The sequence below is a fragment of the Nicotiana tomentosiformis genome, chromosome 12 (genome assembly GCF_000390325.3).
Source record: "Nicotiana tomentosiformis chromosome 12, ASM39032v3, whole genome shotgun sequence".
NCBI lineage: Eukaryota > Viridiplantae > Streptophyta > Magnoliopsida > Solanales > Solanaceae > Nicotiana > Nicotiana tomentosiformis.
Genome location: NC_090823.1, coordinates 127,442,871 through 127,467,536, shown reverse-complemented (window position 1 = coordinate 127,467,536; position 24,666 = coordinate 127,442,871). Strand labels below are relative to the sequence as shown.

Sequence of the window (24,666 nt, the reverse complement as noted above, 5' to 3'; positions counted from 1 at the left end):
GTGCATTACAAGCTTGAATAAATTCTTCAATTAATATTCTTATCAGAACTCCCTCCTTTATCTAGTGCTTCCTTAGCCAATTGGACTTTAGTAGGGATGAAAGAATGGGCGAAGCCCTTTTTTCTTACGGCCGGGAGAATAAATAAGTTTTTTCTTTTAAAAAAAAGAAAGAAATTAATTTCTTAGTTCTAGGATTAGAAAAGTAAAAAAGAAAACCTAAAGCATAGATATGAGTTTGGTATAGTCGATGGCGCAAGCAGTTGGAAGAAAAACTATAGAGCTCTTTGGAGGAGTTGAAGTCATCTGAAATCAAGAGCTATAAAAGTGGACATCTCTTGCAACTTAATATTGGTATCCAGGTATATTATTAAGTTCACCATATGGCTAAATTTCTTGGATAAATTGAGGAGAAATAATCATCATGTTATCCATTTGTGATTATGACGAGAATTGAATTGGAAAATAAAGGGATCTGCACATTGTTATAGTTGTGAAGCTTTAGGAATATAAATATAATTCAATAATAGAAACACCTCTTTAATAATGGACGAATTAAGCTCTTAAGATTTCATCCTTGGAGACAAACTAATGTACATAGGGAATCTATCTCAGCATACAAAGTTTGATTAGTTATATTATATGTTCATATAATACTTCGCACTTCTGTATAGGACACGTATATATGTGAAATCAACTTTCTGTCAAATGATACTTAAGAGTTAATTTTTCTTCAGCCGAATGCGTGCTTGAATATATGTAACTGAAGGTTAGCAGGTCATATATATTGAGTAACGTAACGTATGTGTATTTTAGGATTGAGACATTATTTCATTTTTGGATTCATGATTTAAGGGAAGGCTAAGATGTAGCTCTAATTAAGCCTGAAATTGGCATCGTTAATTAATATTGTGGATAGATTGAGGGCATTGGAGGATGTTTGGTTGGTGTTCTAGATGTCGCAAGATTGGGGAACTTGATTTTAGTGAGATAAGTGAGACTTTAAGTTTTGATGTTTGCTTTTTTCAAAACCCCGTTTTAAAAATGTATTTTCTCTGCCTGGTCCATGTGTTGGGACAAGCGTGCGTTTGGCAGAATCGGTGGTCTTAGACTAGCCGCAAATATATTATTTTATAAAAAATACAAAAAAATAAATAAACAATTTATAAGTTGTTTGATGGCGTGATACGGTTGTGAGCCATGATGTTGAGTTTGATAGTTTGATACGGCTGTGAGCCATGATGCTGGGGCATTGTGTATGCCTTTGTACATCACTCGCGCATTGTGTATGCTTCTCGATATATTTGGGGTATTGTGTATGCTTCAGTAAGCATTGTGTATGCTATGTTACATATTTGAGGCATTGTGGTGTAGTCGTGGACTCGTAGAGATGCTGGTTAATTTCTTTCACTGCAATTATGGCAAGTCCTTATTGTGTACTGTGTTAAGATATGAGTACTCTTGTTGGTTAATTCTTATTAACTCTGTTGATACATATTGGGTTATTGTATAATCGTCGTATTTATTATATTGTTCTTGTTGTGGTGTGTTTGTATTTTCTAATACTTTTTAAGGGGTATTCAAAGTAGTGAGTCGAGGATCTTACTGAGTTATATTTATGTATAACTCACTCCTTACCTGCATATCTATACAGATACTATTATTGAGGTGAACCACCACATTGTTCGTGGAGGCTGTCAAAAGATTCCTTATCATTTATTTATATGATGTCTTTTATTTTGGGGTTATCTTGAGTCTTTTGTAATTCTCTTAGATGCTCCATAGTCTAGTGTGAGATTTGGGCTAGAGTATAATTCCTCCATTTTGGTTATTACTATTCATAAATATTTATGGAATAATTTTGATCATTAATCATTCGCATTTAATCATTGAAATGTTAGGAACTTGCATTTAGTTAGTTGAGCGTTGAATAAATGCTAAGTGTATGGTATAAGCTGGTTCGCCTGGCGGGTAGTGTTAGCTGGGTGCCAGACTGCCAGTCACGTCTAGGAGGTATTTTGGGACGTGACACTTCTCTAATTCATTTGGTTAAAAGGACAAAAAAATGTCGTTTCGATAAATCCAATTAAAAAAGATTAATTGGAAATCAAAACCATCAAATAGTGGATTCATCATATTGATGTCGATCTCTGGCTTCCGAATGTGTCCATTTTATTGCTAATCTTCTTTTTAACATAATCACATGTGAAAGCGTGCCACATTGCATTAACAGAATATGAAACAAGAACGTAAAGGAAAATAAAAAAAAAATACAGAAACTCGTGTATATTGTCGAACACTAATCAGAGGCTAAAGGGATTGATTATGGTAGTTGTCCAATTTATTTCTCCTAAAGAACTACGTTGTGCAATAATTAGTGAGCATGAGTCAACTGGCTCATCCTTAATGAGTTTGAATTTTTGGATAATGAGATTTATACATGCCAAAGGTTGTATTTTCCCAGAATACCTTTGTGTAGAGACCATTGGCGGGGTACGCGCTACTCACGCTTCTACTGACTCGAACCTTGAGGATAAGGTTATTTTATTGGACGGAAGTGTTGTTGTGTATCAGCCTTACTTGGTAAGAGATTATGGGCCAGAAGTATGGAACAAAGCTAATCCAAATGGGACTATTGGGCCAAGAGAAAAAGCCCAAAGATTTAGGAATTTTTACACAAATAGCTGGTCATATTAATTGCTTAATTTTTCTAATCATATACATAGATTATACATTAATTATACACAATTATACACGTACAATACATAAATTATACATATATTATAACTCAACCGGCTATTTTTAGTTTAAGTTATTGGGTGGGCGGCTATTTGGATTAATTCTTGAAGATTAGATTAAACAACCAAATAAGAATAGAGAAAACTACATAGGTGAGCACTTCTAAAAAGTTATTTAAGAGAAGGATATCACTTTTTGTTTATTCCATATATAGCAGACTTTTGTTTTACAATATTAGCACATTATAAAAATTATACGTACAACTGATTGCACAAATCAAGGGATCTGATTTTGAATAAACAAAAGTGATATTTTCTTAAATAACTTTTTAAAAGTGCTCACATGTGTAGTTTTCTCTTAGAAAAATGCTATTAAACGACAACAAAAAATATACTACAGTTTATCCAAACATAGAATGAATAACATAATGGGAGTTCCATATAATTATTAAATTTCAAAATAATACATAATGATACGATGGGAAACAGCAAACTAAACATGCACTAAAAATCTAAACCACTTGTAAAACAGACGTTCTCTGAATCTTTTACTCAGTTTAGTGCATTACAAGCTTGAATAAATTCTTCAATATTCTTATCAGAACTCCCTCCTTTATCTACTGCTTCCTTAGCCAATTGTTTCCATTTAATTGCATTCTCTTTTAGCATTACTCCTTTCTTTTCCTCCATCACTTCCTTTATTGAACTTGCTACTTCTTCTCTTGTAATTACACCATCTTTTCCAGCCTTAACTCGAATTCCTACTTGCCATACATCAGTAATATATTTTGCATTAGTTGGTTGATCTGCCCACTGAGGCATACACACCATTGGCACTCCCAAACTCAACGCTTCGAGCGTCGAATTCCATCCACAATGAGTAAAGAAACAACCAACTGATTTATGAGCTAAGACATCAAGCTGAGGACTCCAGTTTACAATTAGTCCTTTTTCTGATGCCTTTGACATAAAATCATTTGGAAGTTTGTTTTCTTCAGTATCTCTAACTACCCACAAGAAGTAAGAGTTGCTCATCATAAATCCTGAAGCTAATTCCTCCATTTGTTTTTCTCCTAGACTGGCCAAACTTCCAAATGATACATAAACAACTGAGCCTATTTCCCTCGAGTCTAGCCACTTCTTACAAGTTTCATAATGAGGCTTGATAAGACTTGAGTCATATTCTTTGTCAAAATACATTGGTAGAACTACTGGTCCAATGGTTTTAATTGAATATTGGTTCCTTAACCAGTTGACCACCTGCACAACATAAGAAATAGTTAAATACTTGTGTTGTAATAGTGCTCTAGGTAGTTACTTTAGTATGTTTAAAAAAGAATAACTCCAAATCTATATTTGAAAGTTCTGGCTTTATACTCTCCATTTACCTTTGGTAATGTGCTTTTATGTTCATAAAAATGTTTTGACATATTTAAAATCACAAGTTTCAAGATTACTTTTAGTATGTGCTAAAATATTATATATTTTTGTGACCAATCAAACACTGCCTATAGGTCACATGGAGCATCGCGCATTCACGCACCCGATGCACAAAGCATCCCGTATTTACGCAGGGTCCGGGAAAGGGCCACACCCAGAAAACCTACCCTAATACAAACATTAGTGGTTGATTCCACAGTTCGAACCCGTGACCTATAAAACATATGGAGACAACTTTACTGTTGCTCCAAAGCTCCTGAGTAATTGTACTTATTTAAAATGTATCTAATCTTGGCATGGTAAGAGTTACAATACCTCCTCCTCCAACATGTCAAATGTGTTGAACAAAAGCCAATCTGCTTTCTTGAAATTGAAGTTCTGGCCAAAGACAAGTCTTTTAACAGTTGGATATGCATCAGTCTCACAGATAAAAGAAGGCAAATCTTCCTTTTCCAGCAATGGTAGCGAAGGCAACGAAACAGGAGCAGAACCATCAAAAGGAATTTTATTAGTAGAGTCTTCGTGATTGATATGATAATATAAAGCAGACAGAGCAACAGGTTGTGTGTGAAATGCAGCCACTTTTAGGCCTAGCTCATGTGCTAAGTCAATTATCCAAGTGATAAGTGAATCAATTACTAGAACTTTTACAGGGTATTCAGAATCACCAAATTTCTCAACAATACCACTAAATTTTTCCAACATCAGTGTTTGGAACCATTCAAGAAAATCATCAACGCCTTCTACTGGTATTGCTTCATGTGGAATGGACTCAATGTTTATTAATGGGCCACAATCCAATAGCATGGCTTTGCAAACGAAATCTATTGTGAGAATTGTCACCTTAACTCCTTTTGATGCCAAAATCTTGGAAAATTGAACAATTGGATTTATGTGGCCTTGTGCAGGGGAAGGGAGAACTAAAACATGAGTCTTTTGGCTGGTGATTTCTTCCATTTTCACAGTTGTGTTGTTCAAGATAGTGAATTAGTAGCATCTTAGATCAACTTTATACTAAACGCTGGGTACAACTTACACGTGATACACGAGTTATTTTCATGTCGTAATATTATTATATATGCCTTATGTGATACTATTTTCTTTCTTAGTCCGGTAACAAAAAAATGACATTTTTTTATATTTGAAATAACAAAAACAACAACAACAAGAACTCAGTAAAATCCTGCAAAGTGAGATAGGAGTAGGGTAGAATGTACGAAGACATTGTCCCTGCTCCGGAGGAGTAGAGATGCTGTTTCAAAAAGACCCTAGACGAAAATAGACAATAGAATCCGTGACAACAACAAAAACCAGAAAAATAATATCATCATCATAAGAAATAATTTTTATATCTGAAATAATTTAACTTTAAACTTCTTATTTTACTTTTAATTTTTTTTTTTATAACTACACGAATATCTTAACGTATTTAGTACCATAAGTTTTAAAGATATTTATTTTGGCGTTAATCTCTTACCGAGTTAATTTACATCACATAAATTGAACGGAAGAGTGTATATGTACAAAACTTTGTCCTTGTATTCACATGTGAGCAAGGGTGCCCACAGTGGGAAGTGGACAGATGAGGTTTAACCACACAAATATTTGGACCACTCGGAATTGTACTGTAAATCATCAGCTAGCTTTGTTTGGTTTGAATCTCAGACATGATTAGGGCCGTAGGTATATAGAGGTGAATGATCATAACTAATAAGCTAGCAGGTAAAAATGAAACCTGTGTTACATTATATTTCCCTTTTTAAACCAAATTGGCTAGTTAAATTTTGGATAGATCTATTGTTATATTAATTTCTAAAACTAGTACTTGTTTTGTGCAGATTCGATCTTTCAAATTTGATAAATTTGAGCATCATCATGTCAACCAATTAAAAGAACGCTCAATTACACATATGAAAGAATCTTGCTCTCGCTTCTCATGAGTTCAGTCAAACCCAAGCTTTTACTTAAATAATGTATTCATGTCAAGAAATTTACTAAATATGTGCACACATATTGAATTTATGATTCAGTTATTTGTACTTGAAGTCGTCATTCTATAATGCAGAACTCATAAAATTAAAATTTTAGTTCCGCTTATATTCTCACGTAAATACATGTTCTCACGTATATGCATTATCATATGCTCCATAGTCTTTGTTGCTACTACTATTTTTATCTTTGACTTATCACCACTTTCAAGATTCTTTATGATTTACGATGAATAGTTCCATTTTCTTAAGTGTTTTCTGTTTCTATTTTTCTTATTACATTAGGAGAGGGTGAGGGAGCAGAAAGGAAAAAGACATGTTACGCTACTAATGAGATTTAAACTCTTTACTTCCATCAAAATAAATACTTAGAATGTGCAAAAACGAATATAAAATTGATATAATATATCAGAACATTTATGAACTTGAAACCTTTTATTCGGTGTACGTAAAAACTATTTTTTTGTTTTAATTACCCTTTGAACTTGGCATTTCGATGACCCTCATACCCCTGAATGCTGACATGACGAAGAGAGTTGATACGCTCAAATGTTATATTTTAGGCGCATAAGAGTAATGAAACATTGAAAAATCAACTTGACGCTTCGATGTATTTTTCAACTATTAATTGCTACATAATCATATATAATAATTTATTTATTTTAACTGTGTATTTTTTCTTACTTCTTGATGTTGTACCACACATTTTTACCTCAGCTTTATAATTTTAATTTTCTTCTCTAAGTGAAATGGCCGGAACTAATTATTTTTAGTTAGAAAACAAATGTTAGCCAAAATAGTGGAGTTCCAAGTATATATTTTATTTTATTTCTTCATAGGATGTAAGATATATATTTTAACTGAGTAATTTTTCATTTATCGTGCCGATATTATTAACAAAAAGTGGCTTGAGCTACATTATTTTTAGCCCAAGAAAAAGACACAGCCAAAATAATGGAGCTCAAATGATGAATTTTCTTTTTATTTCTTATTTAGATGCACCTACCATTTATTCCAACTGTATATTTTTTTTGGCGAATATTACAAAACAAAATCTAGAATTACTTTATTTTCACCAAATAAATGGTTTTGTCAAAATAATGCATTTTCAACTTTATATTTTTTAATTTCATCTTTAGATATGATGACGATATAGTTCAAATGTGTATTTCTTCTTTTTCGGATCAATATGTTAATAGACTTGGATGAAAATTCATTGTATTTAGCCATATAAATAATAGCCTAAATAATGAAGTTACAGACATTTGTTTTTACATAATTTGGCCGGAAAAATAATTGGAAAAATTAACAAATTTAAAAAGTTAAAATATATATCTAATTATTAAAAAAATAACACGTGAACAAAAAATATTAATTTGACAACGAGTGCATCACATTTCTTGGACTGAGGTCATTTAAGGGGACAAAGACTACTATTAAGTTGTCAAATTCGGTAAGGTAACTAGGATAAATGTTTTTAAATATACAATAAATATAAAGTGCCAAATTCGGGAAAATCCCGATGTATTTTTCCATTTAAGCTAAATCTAATACTACTTCAAACTAATAGGAATTGGTGGGCACGTTGAAAACATTGATACTTTGTGTTTGTGGTTCACAAGGCAGCAACGCTAGCTGCCACCATATAATCAGACACCAATTATTTCTCTTTCAACAAATAAAAACAAGTGATATTATTGAAGATTTTTCATTTGGCAAGCGCCTAAAGCAAATTTGAGTTTATAAGAACGTGCCTTAATTTGAGAAATAGAAAAAAATATCGATTTATGAAGATATTTTTTGATTGTGAAATTTAATACTCTAAAACTATAATTGATAGTCAATAACAAAAGAAGTGCTTACAAAAATTATTAGTAATTCTTACTCTAAACTTTTTTAAAGTGGATAAATGTCACCCTAAATACTGACGTGGCGTAGAGAACCAAACGTTTAGTAAGCGGTGAAACACACGCGCTGCCACATGTAATTTTATGTTTTTTTAAATCTATTTTATTTTCTTCCTTTTTCTTTTCTTTTTAGTTCGAAATGTAATGAAAATATTATTTTGTATTTAGAAAAATAAAAAGGACAATTATTTTTTATGAACTTGAAAAATTATTAGAGGTGTTGAGCATATTCAGACGTCGTTGAAGTTTTAAAGTTGAGATTCAAGTGCTAAATTCATTCTAAATCCATAGTTGTAGATGAAATTCCAAAATGAAAAAATAATTTCGACCATTGTTGGACCTTGAAAAAGCTTAAAGAACAAAAAAATGGGTTTGTCAAAATTCTTGGTTGTTGTAATGACCCAAGAGGTCATTTTGACTTTCAAAATCTTGTTCCCACATTTACTGCTCAATTTATGCTTTATAATTATTATGTGACTAACCAGGGTAATTAGTTCGGGTTGAGGCGATTTTTGGAGCTCGGATTGAGGCAATTTTTGGGATATTTTCAGAGAAAATAACGGGATAAGTGTTCTTAACTCAATATTGGTTAAATTACACAAATCCATCACTGTTTTTATCATTTAATTGGTGAATTAAGTTGGAAAGGTTTGAAAACCATCTTGGATAAATTTGAGGATTTGAGGACCGAATTGTTATCGGAATTTAGTAATTTTTGTATGGGTAGATTTGTAGTTGAATGAGCGTTCATATTTCGTAACTTTTGCCGGATTCCAAGATGTGGGCCCCACGGACGATTTTTGAGTTAATTTCGGATTTTTATTGAAAAATGTAGTATTTTCTTATGAAGTTGACTCCTATAATTTTTTTGTGACTGTGTCAAATTATTTTGGCTAGATTCGAACCATTAAGAGATGGATAATCGAGGAAAAGGCATACTAGAGGATTAAATTGGAGCAAGTCGAGGTAAGTCTCTTGTCTAACCTTGTAAGGGGAAATTTACACCATAAGTGATTTAAATTAATAATTATTGCTAATTGTGGGGGTTACGTACGCACGGGGTGACGAGAGTCCGTGCGTAGCTACTATTTATGCTAAAGTCTGGGTAGTTTAGGACTCAAATCATGAATTACATGTGTTAATTATATCCTTTATTTAATTAAAGTATATGAACTATATTGTGAATTGTTAGGAAAAATAGTAAAAGATTGAAATCTCATATACTAGAATTTTTGTATAAATAAATTAAAGAAATTGTACATCCTCTTGTATTAATCTTATAATATATATATATCCTCATTCTGGAGGTACATAAGAAAATGTCCTCATTTCTTGTGGAGCGGGTCGAACGCCTCGCCAGTATAGATGCATCTATGGATCACGCCGCACGTCTCTCGGCAGTGTACACGACACTTTGGATTGGGTCGTACGACCTCGGCAGAAATCGTGCCTAATAATAATAATTACACGATACCTTGATATTTTAATTGCAGCTTGTGAAGTTAAATAAAAAAAATAAAAATTTTCGCATTTGAAGGAATTTAATTATTTCTGCTGGTTAAAGAAAATTATTATAAATTCTATAAATCATGTTGATTTAAATATTTCTATTGTTATTTTATTTCTTATTATTAACCCTTAGTGAGTGTCAAAGTTGACCTCTCGTCACTACCTCTTCGAGATTAGGCTTGATTCTTACTGGGTACACGTTGTTACGTACTCATGCTACACCTTTTGTGCAGGACCTGAGACAGGTGCTATAGTTGGACCTATCAGCGCGCACCCACGTTATCCAGAGGTTCAGTAGTGAGCTGCCTTTCTGAGCCGTTCTGCCGCAACTAGTGCCTCTTCTTGAAATTTTATTCTGTCTATTTTATTTCAGACAATATTTAGAATTTTTGTATAATCTACTAGATGCTCATACACTTGTGACACTAGGTCTTGGCACACACACTAGTAAGATTTGGATTTAATTATTATTTTCTTGATTATTTTAATTTACTAGATCTTTTCATATTGTCTTAATTCTTGCAAGTAAGAAGAATTTAATTACTCAGTTAATTTTTAAAGAGTTGAATATGTATTTAAATCACTAGTTGGCTTGCCTAACTGTAGTGTTGGGCACCATCACGACTTATAGGTGAAATTGGGTTATGACAGTTGCTGGCCAAATTAATCATTGGTGTATGATGATGATGTTGTTGTGCAGTTGTAGTTGAAATGCTTGATTGGTACGGACTTAGTTGAGTTTTGTTGAATTTTGACACCGAAAATTAGATTTGGAGCTCTTGAAAATGGGTGATTAAATGGGAATGAAGAGCTCTTGAAAATCAACTATGGAATTGACACGTGGTCATTTCATATAGGTTAGAGCCCTTTTTTAAGTTCTCACGCGCTTGAAGGAGTTGTTCTCACGCAGTGCTCCACGTCAGCAATAAAGGTACAAAGAATTACGAAATTATTTTAGGCGGGTAATTAGACCCTCGCAAAGGTAAAATACGTCGTAGCAACTATATATTCAGGGGGGATTTGATGCATTATCCCTTTTAGTTTTTATGCATTGTAAATACATATGTATCACTTTATTTTGTTCCCTAAAATTATGGAGTATATGTCATTTATCATATACGGCTTTGGGCATAGGGAAACTCTGATTTTAATTGATATTTGAATTTTCCAAGTCATCAATCTTAGTCAATTTCTTTTTTGTAAAAGGAGGAATGAGATCTGTTTGCAATAAATTTGTACAAAAAAATAAAACTGCACAAACAACTATAAAGTAAAAAGAATTTTATTGATAAATATTGCGGGTTACAACTCTATTTATCCATTGATTCTTCCCTCCGATTTATTATTCATAAGGCCTTAGCGCATATTTCTCGAACGTAGGATGATATGATATCCTTGGTGTATTTGATGATCAAGAAGTATGTAACAACACTCTATTTGGATCTTGAATATTACTAGAGTTTCGAGTTAGACATATTTGACATGTCTTTCATCTTTTTTTGAATATTTCAAGAGTTTTATAGAATTTCGGAGATCGTATATTTTGATCTCTTTGGTACCCTTCATCTCTTTTTTCTTTCCCCATAAAACACCATAGAGTCCAATAACAGCCACAATTGACCCCACAACTCTGGTTAAAAACAAAAATCAGAACACCAATCAGTGTTTTAGATTCAATGTAACATACTAGTAAATAAAAAAATTAACGTATAATTTGTTCTTTTCAATTGAATTTCAACTTACGTTCCAACGTACAACTTGTAGCCAAGAAATGTCCAACTGAGAAAGGCAGAAAAGACTAATAGTAATGGGAGAAATACAGAGCCATATAGAGGTCCTTTTCTTTTTATGCACCATGTAATCAAATAGAGTGCTAATGCTGAGCTTACAATTCCCTAAGATAAACAGAAATAAAACATCTGTAAATAATAATAGAAAATACTATGCAAGTCGAGAAAATTGCTCTTTATTGATCAAGACAGAGAACAGGGGAAGGTTTTAGGCAATCAAGTTTTTTTGTATTTTTATTTTTTGAGAATTCAAGAAAAGGTCACAGCGAGACCAACTATTTATCACTAAGTTAGGTGTCAAGAAAAAGCACAGTAATAAATATCATGAACAACTCATAAAAAGAATTTTTTTTGTAATATTACATGTATTCTTTTACCATGATATATATGGATTAAGTTAGCTTTTGGCAGCTCATGAACTATAATGGAATCATGCTAAGTATGAGAATTCTATTAAACCTAAACATGTTAATAGTACCAACATGGCCAAGATCATTCTAGAATTTCAGCAATATACTGTGAGAGTATTTTCAAAATTATAAAATAGCCATGTGTCTTTTCATTTTACAATGTAAAATATCTTATCTATTTTCAAGTGGCTTCTTGCATGAAGCCTTAAAGCCGAGCGTTGAAGGGCTTTGACAAGTGGCTATGCAAATCTACCATGCGGCTTCATGCATAGAAGACTAGGAACACTTGTTAATATTGAAGCCAAGTGGATTAATATATTTTGACAAGTGTTAAAAAACTCTCCACACTTGTCATTCATGCAACCTCCCTAATTGTATATAAATAGGTTGTGGATTAGCCATCATACTAACTCAATTCTCAACTAAGAATTCATCTTGCTAATCATTACTTTCTTCCTACAATCATTACCTATTATTAATAATTCTTCTCTCCAATTTTCTGAACCTATTAAATTTATTATTTAATTTTGCTTATTCATGTATCATCTAAATAAATAGAGGCATGACTGTTTAATTCTGGGAAAATATTTCACATTGCTGAATTAGTTTCTTAGGACAGTACATAGCGCGACTCAAGCCAATTCGTGTATTTGCTCACAAATAATATTATTGCAGTATTATTGCTTTTCCCGTGTTATTTCCCTACAATCTAAAAACACTATGGCAAGTAATACCTGTCATGACCCGAAATCCGACTAGTCGTGATGGCACCTAACCCAACCAGCTAGGTAAGCCAATTAACCACTAATCAATTCCAACAATAATTTATCAAGTAATTAAGTAATAAAATATCTTAATCTTATACATCCCCCAAGAACTGATAGTACAAATCACGAGATTCTAAGAATAGAGTTTACAAAGCGGAAATGAAATAAATACATAGTCTGTTTGAATAGTACATAAATAAAGTTTTACAGATCTAAAGCTACCACAAACAAGAGGCAGCTACAGCCGGGACGCAGGTACATCTTCAATCCAGCTCCCATGTAACACAGCAACAACAACAACCAACATCTGCACGTAAGGTGTAGAAGTATAGTATGCGTACAACCGACCCCAAGTACTCAATAAGTATCAAACCTAACCTTAGGTTGAAGTTAGTAACGAGCTAACACAAGGTCGGGTCCAATACCAATATCCCACAACAACTCATAACAATATAATACAAGTAATAAAAGATGTATCTTAAAAGTAAAATGCTCAACACGTTCACAGTTCCAGAAAATAGTCATACTTTTCAAGTATCTTAGTGAAACCCAAATCTTTTACCAAAAATACCAAACAATACGAGTAAGTTTGAAAACTAAATTTTTTTCCAAATATCATTTCCACAATAAATAAGATGTTTCATTTTCTTTCTAGATAGCAAGTGTGAAATACCTCTCTATGCCCACATATCAATATGTGTAAAAAATTATGAATGACGTGATGCTGTACAACATGAGGTAAAATGCATCTCAATGCCTGCATGTCATGTGTGCATGCCAATACCATGTATCTCAAAGATGAATTGTGTACTCACACTCTCAGAGTACCCAATCTCACTGTCTCACACTTTTCACTCATCATGCTCAACCACTCGGTACTGTATATGGCCCATACGGCCCAGGGAAGATCCATCCCGGAATATATACATCACTCACCATCAGTCATTCAGTACCGAGGAAGGTCAATCCAACCCCATGGAGAAGATCCATCTCCAAGTATAAAAATTCTTTGGACAAGATCCATATCCAGGGAAGATCCATCCCTCAATATAATCAATCGCGCTCACTAGGGGTCTGCAGACTCCGGAGGGTCAGCTACAGCCCAAGAGCTATCATAAGCCAGATCCAGGCATAAATTAATATAGCATACTGCGGCGTGCAGCCCGATCCCATAACTGTCACTCATAATTAGGATCTCGGCTCCACTCAGTTATCAATCTCTCCAGTCTCACTCACGGGCTCACAATGTCATAAAACTAGCCCGACAACAATAATATGATGTATCAATAAATAACAACTGAGACTGAGATATGATATGAATGCATGAATATGACTGAGTACGAAATATCAATAAAATCAATGAGATGACATCAAGAAACGACAACTATGGGTCCCAACAATATCAGCTTAAAGCCTAAACACGATATCTAGCATGATTGATAGCTCAATTACTTTATCACATGGTGAAAACACAGATATCAATAAAATAGGGCCACTATTCAGTGCCAAGGAAACAACAGAGTCCCAATTCACACGGTGCCCACACGCCCATCACCTAGCATGTGCGTCACCTCAACACAAATCACATAACACATTTTTCGGGATTTCATACCCTCAGCTCGAAGATCAGAAGAGCTACTTACCTCGAATAAGCCAATACCAATGCCGAGCAAGCCAAGCGATGCTCCAAAATGCCATCCCGCATGTTCTGACCTCCGAACGGCTCAAAACTAACCAAAAATAACTCAAATACATCAAACAATGCTAAAGGAACCAATCCCGGTCGAAAAAGATGAAATCTTGAATCAAAGGCCCAAATTCGACCAAAATCCCAACATGAGCCCACACCTCGGAACCCGAAAAGTTTTACAAAATCCGACAACCCATTCAATTACGAGTCCAATAACACTAGTTTGACTCAAATCCGACTCCAATTCGATGTTCAAATCTCAAAAATTCATATTATGATACTTTAGGCCAAAACCCCAAATTTCCTCTTTAAAATTCACAATACAATTACCAAAAACGAAGGTACATTCATGAAATATAACCAAAACTGAGTAGAGAACACTTATTCCAATTCATATGGTGAACATTGCTTCAAGAATCGTCTCAATCCAAGCTCCACAGCTCCCAAAAATGTAAAAATGTCCGAAACCTTCGAAATAGAGTACTTATAATTTGCCCAGGCCTCCTCATTCGCGAACGCGAGAAAACCATCGCATTCGCGATGAACAAAATGCACACTGTCACAAAATACTCTACGCGTTCGCGATGCAACCCATGCGAACTCGATGAACACTGCTGCCAAAGCTTCGCGAATGCGACTAACCTTACGCGATCGCGTAGAAGAACATTCAAATTCCCAGCTGCCAACGTCAACACTATGCGAACGCGATCCTCCATACGCGAACGTGAAGTGGACTTTCCCTAACTCTACGCGAACGTGAGACATACTTCGCGATCGCGAAGAACAATTTGCTACTGCTATCCGAATGCACTACGCATTTGTGACACTTGCCACGCGAACGCGATGAAGAAATGTGACACCAGACATTAGAACACACCAGCACTGAAAACATGAAGGAAACTAGCCCGTAATCAATCTGAACCACGCCCGAGCCCCTCGGGACCCCGTCCAAATATACCAACAAGTCCCACAACATAACACAGACCTACTCGAGGCCTCAAAACACACAAAACACTTTGGAATGACGAATCACACCTCAATTCGGATTCAATGAACTTTGAGACTTCAACTTCCACAACCGATGCCGAAACCTATCAAATCACGTCCGATTGACCTCATATTTTGCACACAAGTCACATTCGACATTACGGACCTGCTCCAACTTCCGGAATCAAAATCCGTCCCCGATATCAAAAAGTTCACTCCTGGTCAAACTTTCCAAAATCTCAACTTTCGCCATTTCGAGCCAAATTCAACCGCGAACCTCCAATTCAAAATTCGGACGCGTTCCTAAGTCCAAAATCACCTAACAGAGCTAACAGAACCATCAAAATTCCAATCCGAGGTCAAATGCTAAAGAGTCATACTTGGTCAACCCTCCCAATTTAAAGCTCTTCCAATTCGATTCTGAAATACATGAAAACAAAAACTGACGATTCACACATGTCAAAATACATCATACAGAGCTACTGATGTCCTCAAATAACCGAGCGAAGTGTAGATACTCAAAACGACCGGTCGGGTCGTTACATCCTCCCCCACTTAAGCATACGTTCATCCTCGAACGTGACCAGAGTTGTTCTCAAAGCCATCAAACCACCGTATAACCTTGCCATGCACATATCCGGGGGTGATCCCACGTCACCCTATCCCATACAGGTCCGATAACACAACATAACTAAAATTTCTCAATTCAATCTAGCCCACCAGCCTTCGAATCAAATGTCCAACATCCGGAATTTCTTATAAGATCAGAATTTCGCATCTACATACTGTATAATTCTAAACAAGTTGTACCAAAAGCCATAACCATAACTCAAATACTCAAAACTCAAATACCACAAAGCTCAAACGCCTGAAGCAAAGATTTGTAATCATAGTAGTTGCTCAAATCAACCCAATACCGGTAACAAACTCATATCAAACAAAGGCTCGTTCTAAACCTTCGTGCACTGCCAATGATAAAAGAAACATGCATAATTCACAACCATTCATCAGATCAACGGTCATGGAGCTCCCTCTCCTTCTACAAGAACTATAGCCAATTTCTAAGCCGACTTATGATATTATCCTTCCAAATATACCACAATCAAATCTGATAGCATCCATTCTAGGTCCAATGACCTCATCTCATCCAATACGACCACTCTTGTGACATGACATATCAATACAATCTAAAGCCATAACCCGTGCAATCTGTGCACCAAATAGCAATATTCCAAATGTACTCAATCATGAAAAATGACTCAAACGAGAGAACCGTCCCGCAAGCTCATCATGTACCACCACCATGAAGTGCTTAAACCCATCACACACCATAGAACCATAACACACGAATATAACACAAAGGATCAAATTTCCACATAACTTTGCTGCAATACGCGACCTTATCCAAATACCGGTCCATATGAAATACCTCAAGCCACCTTGCTAAAAATCAATAACCATGCACAATTCGACATCAAGTACTCACAGTGCATTACTATAACCACGGAGAATCTAATGACACCATGCCACACAAAACCTGAAAGAACATAACTAATACGCCATCAACCAAGCAATACCCAATACTCTTCTCGCTCAAATTCTGCTATAAGGCCACAATAGAACTGCGCCATATGTGCATATAACCAAAGAATCACAACTCCTCTTAGCATAGAAGAGTAACTCACAGATCATTCAGAACACGAATAAGCTCCACAACAACCGAATGGCACATCCCTCAACAATAGCAATATGGAGCCAACCAATCCGTCTCGGTGTAAAATACGCATCCTAATTGGGCCTACCAATGGACTCCCAAATCAGCTCTAGTCACCCACAAATAGATAAATAACCTCCGAAAGTCCACAATGACTGAATCATAACACATTCTATCATCTGGCTAGCTCCGGCCACAACTTCACAGTCCACAACCATGAAACAATCCACTCCTGAGAACTCCTAATGTCCAAATCCATAGAACACTTGAATCATCCTATTTGATCCCAACTCCACCGCGAGAATGTCTAACACATCCTTCATACACGATCATCCCACGGGGAATACTACTAAAATTCTTCAGTGCCACATAGCAAAATTTGAATATCAGCAGTCAATCAACCAGAAGAGTGTCGCAGTACCAGTGAAGTCTCCATACATCAAAACATATTGCCCCTCCTGAAATGTATACTCTCATCAAGCTATACCAAATAGTAATATTATTTACCTAGTCATCTGAAACCGTCCAGGCTGCCTACGACCTTCGCTTCCAAACAGAACTGTGATTCCGCTCACGTAAATCTCAATCCCACACAACACACCACATATACCATGCCATCATATGAAAAATATGAGAACTTCATAGTCCACTCTGAGTCACAAGCAACTACGTACTCAATTAGCCAAGGACCCTTCATTTGATTTCATCCAGGACAAATTCATTGTACACCACATACTCCTCACGCCAACAGGAAATATACCCCTCGAACCTTGGTAAAAACCATTGAGAACTCTTTGAAACCCATTTGCACATAACCAAGCTATCTGAACCGAATCTCTCTAACTCAACCCAGCCACGCAGGTTGCCAAAACCCAAGAGCATTTCCACGAAACACCTATAGAGACTATCCATGTCATAAGTACCCAAAGAACCGATCATACCCATTACTGTGCTAACCCAACCTACTACCACGCTGTCTTACTTCTCCAAGTCCCTTCCAAATTGCCTTCAAGTTGATACTTCTCCTTGCTGGAGCACCACGATCCTTAACCAAAATTCACCATACAAGAGGCCCTAGTATAATACCACCACGCCCTAAGGCCCATAAGCCGTTGACTTCCCTCTTAAGCACCCCAAAGCACCACAGACGAGGAACCCACTCTAAAGAGACCTTATGTGAACCTAAAGTTGTTTCCTTCACCTTCTTGATACCGAAATACACAATCCACAATGATATAAAAATGCCACAAGTCTCGACACCATCCAATGCAAATATCAGATCCTAGCCATATACCAATCCGAAGTTCTCAATTGCTACATATAATTCTTGAATCCATTAGAACCATTCTCAAAAGTCATCCACTCTATCCAAATCTCATTTGAACCGACCAAACGGACCGAACGACCTGTGCCCCATTAGTACACCAACATCCAAGGGAGTAACCCACACTCCTAAGCAACTGAGTAAATTCCCTATTCCATGTACATTACATCCTTCGCAGATAACCACTCAATTATTTTATGATTCCCATATACCCATAGAGTGTAATATAACCCGTATCTAGAAATTCCCTTACTTGAGTCATCCTAAATCTCAACTTCTGCAAGTCATAACTGATTCACCAGTATAACTCAAACCGAAACCAATACAACACATAACCGTGAAATCCACTCATCGATAGAAGACTCCCTCACTTGGCGCGAAGCCATAGAATAAAACAGTGGATAACATCACGATATCCATACTCTATTGCTGCCAGAATGCGGCACTGAAATTCAACTAAATCCTTTGCAAGCCCATGTAACACAAACCATATAATACCTCAAATAGTCTACAAATCTCGCATTCACCCTTGTAATAGTCAAGCCAACTCCCACAAGCGATCTAGACTCAAATTGTAACATATATCATTCACTGGTAAAAGAGAACTCTCTACAAAACATCTTAAGGACCACGCAACCTCAGGACACCTCGCAGGAGATAACCCGCCTGCTCTGCCTCAGGTGACATATCTCTATACCCTTCCTCAGTCACGACTACTATGCAATCACTTAATCTTCTTGATTTTTGAACTCATCGACAAGACATGAGAATCTACTTCACTCCACAACTAAATGACATGAGAGATCCCTCAACACACCCATAACTCGAGACAATACGCCAAATCAAGACAGAAATCAAATACCCTATAGCCCTTGATACATCTCAAGTAAACTCTTCTCGTCACATTCGAACAATCTAAACACATATCGTTGTCTCATCATACTCACCACATAGCCATTTCACCGCTCATCGAGCCAAATATTCCACTCACAGGGACATTAAATCATTATCGGACATATGAGCTCCAAAAGCACGTGCTCACACAATCAACATCTCTGCGCTCAAGTCATAGTCAAAACCCGGCCTCAAGTCCTCCAGAGTGTCCCATCATCAACATGCCAAAAATCACATCTCGCACCTCAACCATGGAATCACAAGCCGGTTAATGCACAGCTAATACCGAGCGCTCACATGCGAATACGAATGCATGGAAGGAATTCAAAAAGTTACGCTTCAAGCTGAATCAATGCCGCACGATAAGGAAAGAAAGATGGGAAGTATATCCTAAATGTCCTGTAGCCTCTCGAAGATAGGTGTGGACGTCATCATACCGATCCGCAAAACTCTACTAGACACTTGCTCATGACTTGTAAAACGTATGAACCTAGAGCTCTGATACCACCTTGTCAAGACTCAAAATCCGACTAGTCGTGATGGCACCTAACCCAACCCGCTAGGTAAGGCAATTAACCACTAACAAATTCCAATAACAATTTATAAAGAAATTAAGTAATGAAATATCTTAATCTTATACATCCCCCAAGAATTGGTAGTACAAATCATGAGCTTATAAGAATAGAGTTTACAAAGCGAAAATGAAATAAATACATAGTCTGTTTGAATAGTACATAAATAGAGTTTTACAGATCTAAAGCTACCACGAACAAGAGGCATCTATAGCGGGGACGCAGGTACCTCTTCAATCCAGCTCCCATCGAACACAGCAACAACAACAACCAACATCTGCACGTAAGGTGCAGAAGTATAGTATGAGTACAACCGACCCCATGTACTCAATAAGTAATAAACTTATCCTTAGGTTGAAGGTAATAACGAGCTAACACAAGGTCGGGTTCAATACCAATATCCCACAACAGCTCATAACAACATAATACAAGTAATAAAAGATGTGTCTTAGAAGTAAAATGCTTAGCTCGTTCATAGTTCCAGAAAATAGTCATGCTTTTCAAATATCTTAGTGAAACCAGAATCTTTTACCAAAAATGCCAAACAATACGAGTAAGTTTGAAAACTGAAATTTTTTCCAAATATCCTTTCCATAATAAATAAGATGTTTCATTTTCTTTCCAGATAGCAACTGTGAAATATATCTCTATGCCCACATATAAATGTGTGTAAAAAAAATCATGAATGACGTGATACCATACAACATGAGGAAAAATGCATCTCAATGCCTATATGTCATATGTGCATGCCAATGCCATGTATCTCAGAGATGAATCATGTACTCACGCTCTTAGAGTACCCAATCTCATCGTCTCACACTTTCCACTCATCATGCTCAACCACTCGGAACTGTATATGGCCCATACGGCCCAGGGAAGGTCCATCCCGGAATATATACATCATTAACCATCAGTCACTCAGTATAGAGGAAGTCAATCCAACCCCATGGAGAAGATCCATCTCAAGGTATATAAATGCTTCGGACAATATCTATGTCCAGGGAAGATCCATCCCTCAATATAATCAACTGTGCTCACTGGAGATGTGCAGACTCCGGAGGGGCTTCTACAGCCCAAGCGCTATCATAAGCCAGATCCAGGCATAAATCAATATAGCATGCTGCGGCGTGCAGTCTGATCCCATAACTATCACTCATAATTAGGCTCTCGGCATCACTTAGTCATCAATCTTTCCAGTCTCACTCACGGGCTCATAATGTTATGAAACTAGCCCGACATCAATGATATGATGTATCAATAAATAACAACTGAGACTGAGATATGATATGAATGCATGAGTATGACTCAATATGAAATATCAATGAAATTAGTGAATGACAGCAAGAAACGACTACATGGGTCCCAACAATATCGGCATAAAGCCTAAACATGATATCTAGCATAATTGACAGCTCAATTACTTTATCACATGGTGAAAACACAGATATCAATAAAAGAGGGCCACTATTTAGTGCCATGGAAACAACAGAGTCCCAATTCACATGGTCTAAGCCCACACGCCCGTCACCTAGCATGTGCGTCACCTCAACACAAATCACATAACATGTATTTCGGGGTTTCATACCCTTATCTCTAAGATTAAAAGAGTTACTTACCTTAAACAAGCCAATACCAATGCCGAGCAAGCGAAGCGATGCTCCAAAATGCCATCCTGCGCGTTTCAACCTTCGAACGGCTCGAAACTAACCAAAAACAACTCAAATACATCAAAGAATGCTAAAGGAACCAATTCCGGTCGGAAAAGATGAAATCTTGAATCAAAGGCCCAAAATCGGCCAAAACCCCAACACGAGCCCACACCTCGGAACCCAAAAAGTTTTACAAAATCCGACAACCCATTCAATTATGAGTCCAACCACACTAGTTTCACTCAAATCCAACTCCAATTCGATGTTCAAAACTCAAATATTCATATTATGAAACTTTAGGCCAAAACCCCAAATTTCCTCTTTAAAATTCACAATCCAATTATCAAAAACGAAGGTACATTCATGAAATATAACCAAAACTGAGTAGAGAACACTTATTCCAATTCATATGGTGAACATTGCTTCAAGAATCATCTCAATCCGAGCTTCATAACTCCCAAAAATGTAAAAATGTCTAAAACCTTCGAAATAGAGTACTTATAATCTTCCCAGGCCTCCTCTTTCGCGAACGTGAGAAAACCATCGCGTTCGCGATGAACAAAATGCACACTTCCACAGAAGACTCTACGCGTTTGCGTTGTATCCCACATAAAAGTGATGAACACTGCTGCCAAAGCTTCACGAACGCGACTAACCTTACGCGATCGCATAGAAGAATGCTCAAATTCCCAGCTGCCAACCTCAATACTATGTGAACACGATCCTTCATATGCGAACGTGAAGAGGACTTGCCCCAAATCTACATGAACTCGAGACATACTTCTCGATTGCGAAGAACAACTTTCTGCTGCCATCCAAATGCACTACGCGTTCGCGACACTTGCCACGCGAACGCGATGAAGAAATGTGACACGAGACACCAGAACACACCAGCACTGAAAACATGAAGGAAAATAGCCCGAAATCAATCGGAATCACACCCGAGCCCCTCGGGACCCTGTCCAAACATACCAACAAGTCCCAAAACAAAAAAGGACCTACTCAAGGCCTCAAAACACACAAAATAACATCAGAACGACGAATTACACCTCAATTCAGATTCAATAAACTTTGAAACTTCAACTTCCACAACAGATGCCACAACCTAACAAATCACGTCCGATTGACCTCAAATTTCGCACAGAAATCACATTCAACATTACGGACCTGCTCCAACTTCCAAAATCAGAATCCGACCCCGATATCAAAAAGTCCACTCTATGTAAAATTTTCCAAAATTTCAACTTTCGCCATTTCAAGCCAAATTCAACCACGGACCTCCAATTCAAAATCTGGACGCGCTCCTAAGTCCAGACTCACCCAACAGAGCTAACAGAACCATCAAAATTCCAATCAGAGGTCAAATGCTAAAAAGTCAAACTTGGTCAACTCTCCCAATATAAAGCTCTTCCAATTCTTTTTTGAAATACCTGAAAACCAAAACCGTCAATTCACACAAGTCAAAATACATCATACGGAGTTACTCATACCCTCAAACAACCGAGCGAAGTGTAGATTCTCAAAACGACCGGTCGGGTCGTTACAATACCACTACGAAAATGTTTGATAGTGCTACCAATTTTGGTATTGTCTCCACTGCTATTGTTATAGATGTCCTGCTAGATATTTACGGTGTTGCAAATACGTTATTGCATCCACAACTTTGGCAGACACTAATGTCAAAATACATGTATATGAATAGATATGGTTACATATCCAATGCTAATATTAAAACCTTCAAGAAAAATGCACCTCAATGCAAGAGAAAAGTTGGGAGAAATGACAATCTCGCTAAGTCAAAATTAAATTTGACTAAAGTGGATAATATAATTGTTGTGCTCATTTTTCAAATAAATAATGTGGTCAATGTGAGAAATTGGGTGATAGACTCTAGTGATACTAGGCACATTTGTACAGACAAAAATGAATTTTTATCTTACACCCAAGTTGAGGAAGGACAAAAAACTATTTATCTTGGTGACTCAAAACAACTCATTCTTGGGGAAGGAAAAGTTTTTCTCAAATTCACATCTTGTAAAACTCTAGCATTGCGTGATGTGTTGCATGTACCTATTATCTAAACCAATTTGGTTTCTGTGTGATTATTAGGAAAGGTTAGAGTGAAGGTTTTCTTTGAAAAGGATGGGGTCGTACTGACCAAAAATAATATTTTTGTGGGCAATGGATATTGTAATCATGGTTTATTTGTGCTTAATATTTCTGATACTAGATATGAAAATACATCTTCTTCTGCATACATGGTTGAGTTTATTCTTAATGGCATGCTAGATTAGGACATGTTAATATCGCATGTATAAGAAAAATACAGTCACTAGGATTAATATCTGGTTTACACTTAAATAATATTGACAAGTGTGAAATATGTGCTGAAACTAAAAGTACTAGAAAGACTTATTTTTCTATAAATAGAGAAACAAAATTATTATCCTTGATTCACACTGATTTAGGCGATTTAAAGAAGACTATGACTAGAGGTGGTAAAAGATATTATGTGACTTTTAGTGATGATTTTTCGAGATATACTAAGTAGTATTTTCTTAGAAATAAAGATGATGATTTTAATGTTTTTATTTCTTATAAAACTGGGGTTGAAAATCAACTTAGTAGAAAAATCAAGAGAATTAGATCTGACAGAGGTGGAGAATATTTATCTTTAAATAATTTTTGTGAAAAGACTAGAATAATTCATGAATTAATTCCGCCTTATTCACTTGAGTCAAATAGAGTAGCTGAAAGGAAAAATAGAACATTGAAAGAGATTATGAACTACATGTTAGTTAGTTCTAATGCTCCTGATAATTTGTGGGGTGAAGCTATATTGTCTACATGTCACTTACAAAATAGAATACAACACAGAAGAACTGGCAAAACTTCGTATGAATTGTGGAAGGGTTATAAACCTAACTTGAAATATTTAAAAGTGTGGGGATGCCTTGCTAAAGTTCTTTTGCCTGAACCTAAAAAGAGAAAAATAGGTTCTAAAACTGCTGATTGCATGCTTATTGGATATGCTGAACATAGTGCTGCATATATAGATTTCTTGTTTTAAAAAGTGATGTGCTTGATTGCAATACTATAATTGAGACAAAGAATGCTACGTTCTTTGAATATGTTTATCCATTGTCTGATAAAAGTTCTCATACACTTGTTAAAACAAATAGTGAAATTACCTCTAATGAGGACCTGAGAAGGAGAAAAAGGCCCAGGAAAGAATATTTTTCTTATGAAAATATTTTTCAGACTTTTCTTGTCAATAATGAACCTTCAAA

The 24,666-nt window shown here is 36.0% G+C and overlaps 1 protein-coding gene across 1 annotated transcript; it reads right to left on the bottom strand.

Annotated features, from left to right (window-relative positions):
• Nucleotides 1-3,152: 3,152 nt before the first annotated feature.
• On the bottom strand, nt 3,153-5,168 carry LOC104098247 (UDP-glycosyltransferase 74E2-like). Its single transcript, XM_009604924.4, has 2 exons — nt 4,491-5,168; nt 3,153-3,995 (listed from the first exon to the last, which is right to left on the bottom strand). Exons 1-2 carry the CDS (start codon nt 5,130-5,132, stop codon nt 3,288-3,290), a joined length of 1,350 nt encoding a protein of 449 aa, XP_009603219.1. The 5' UTR covers nt 5,133-5,168; the 3' UTR covers nt 3,153-3,287.
• Nucleotides 5,169-24,666: the final 19,498 nt, after the last annotated feature.

What these genes read in the sequence shown, in the direction of transcription:
- LOC104098247 (XM_009604924.4), bottom strand. Translation starts at nt 5,132, where the DNA reads ATGGAAGAAATCACCAGCCAAAAGACTCATGTTTTAGTTCTCCCTTCC. An exon ending in TTGACATGTTGGAGGAGGAG is followed by an intron (nt 3,996 to 4,490) that starts GTATTGTAACTC and finishes TATGTTGTGCAG; the next exon opens with GTGGTCAACTGGTTAAGGAA.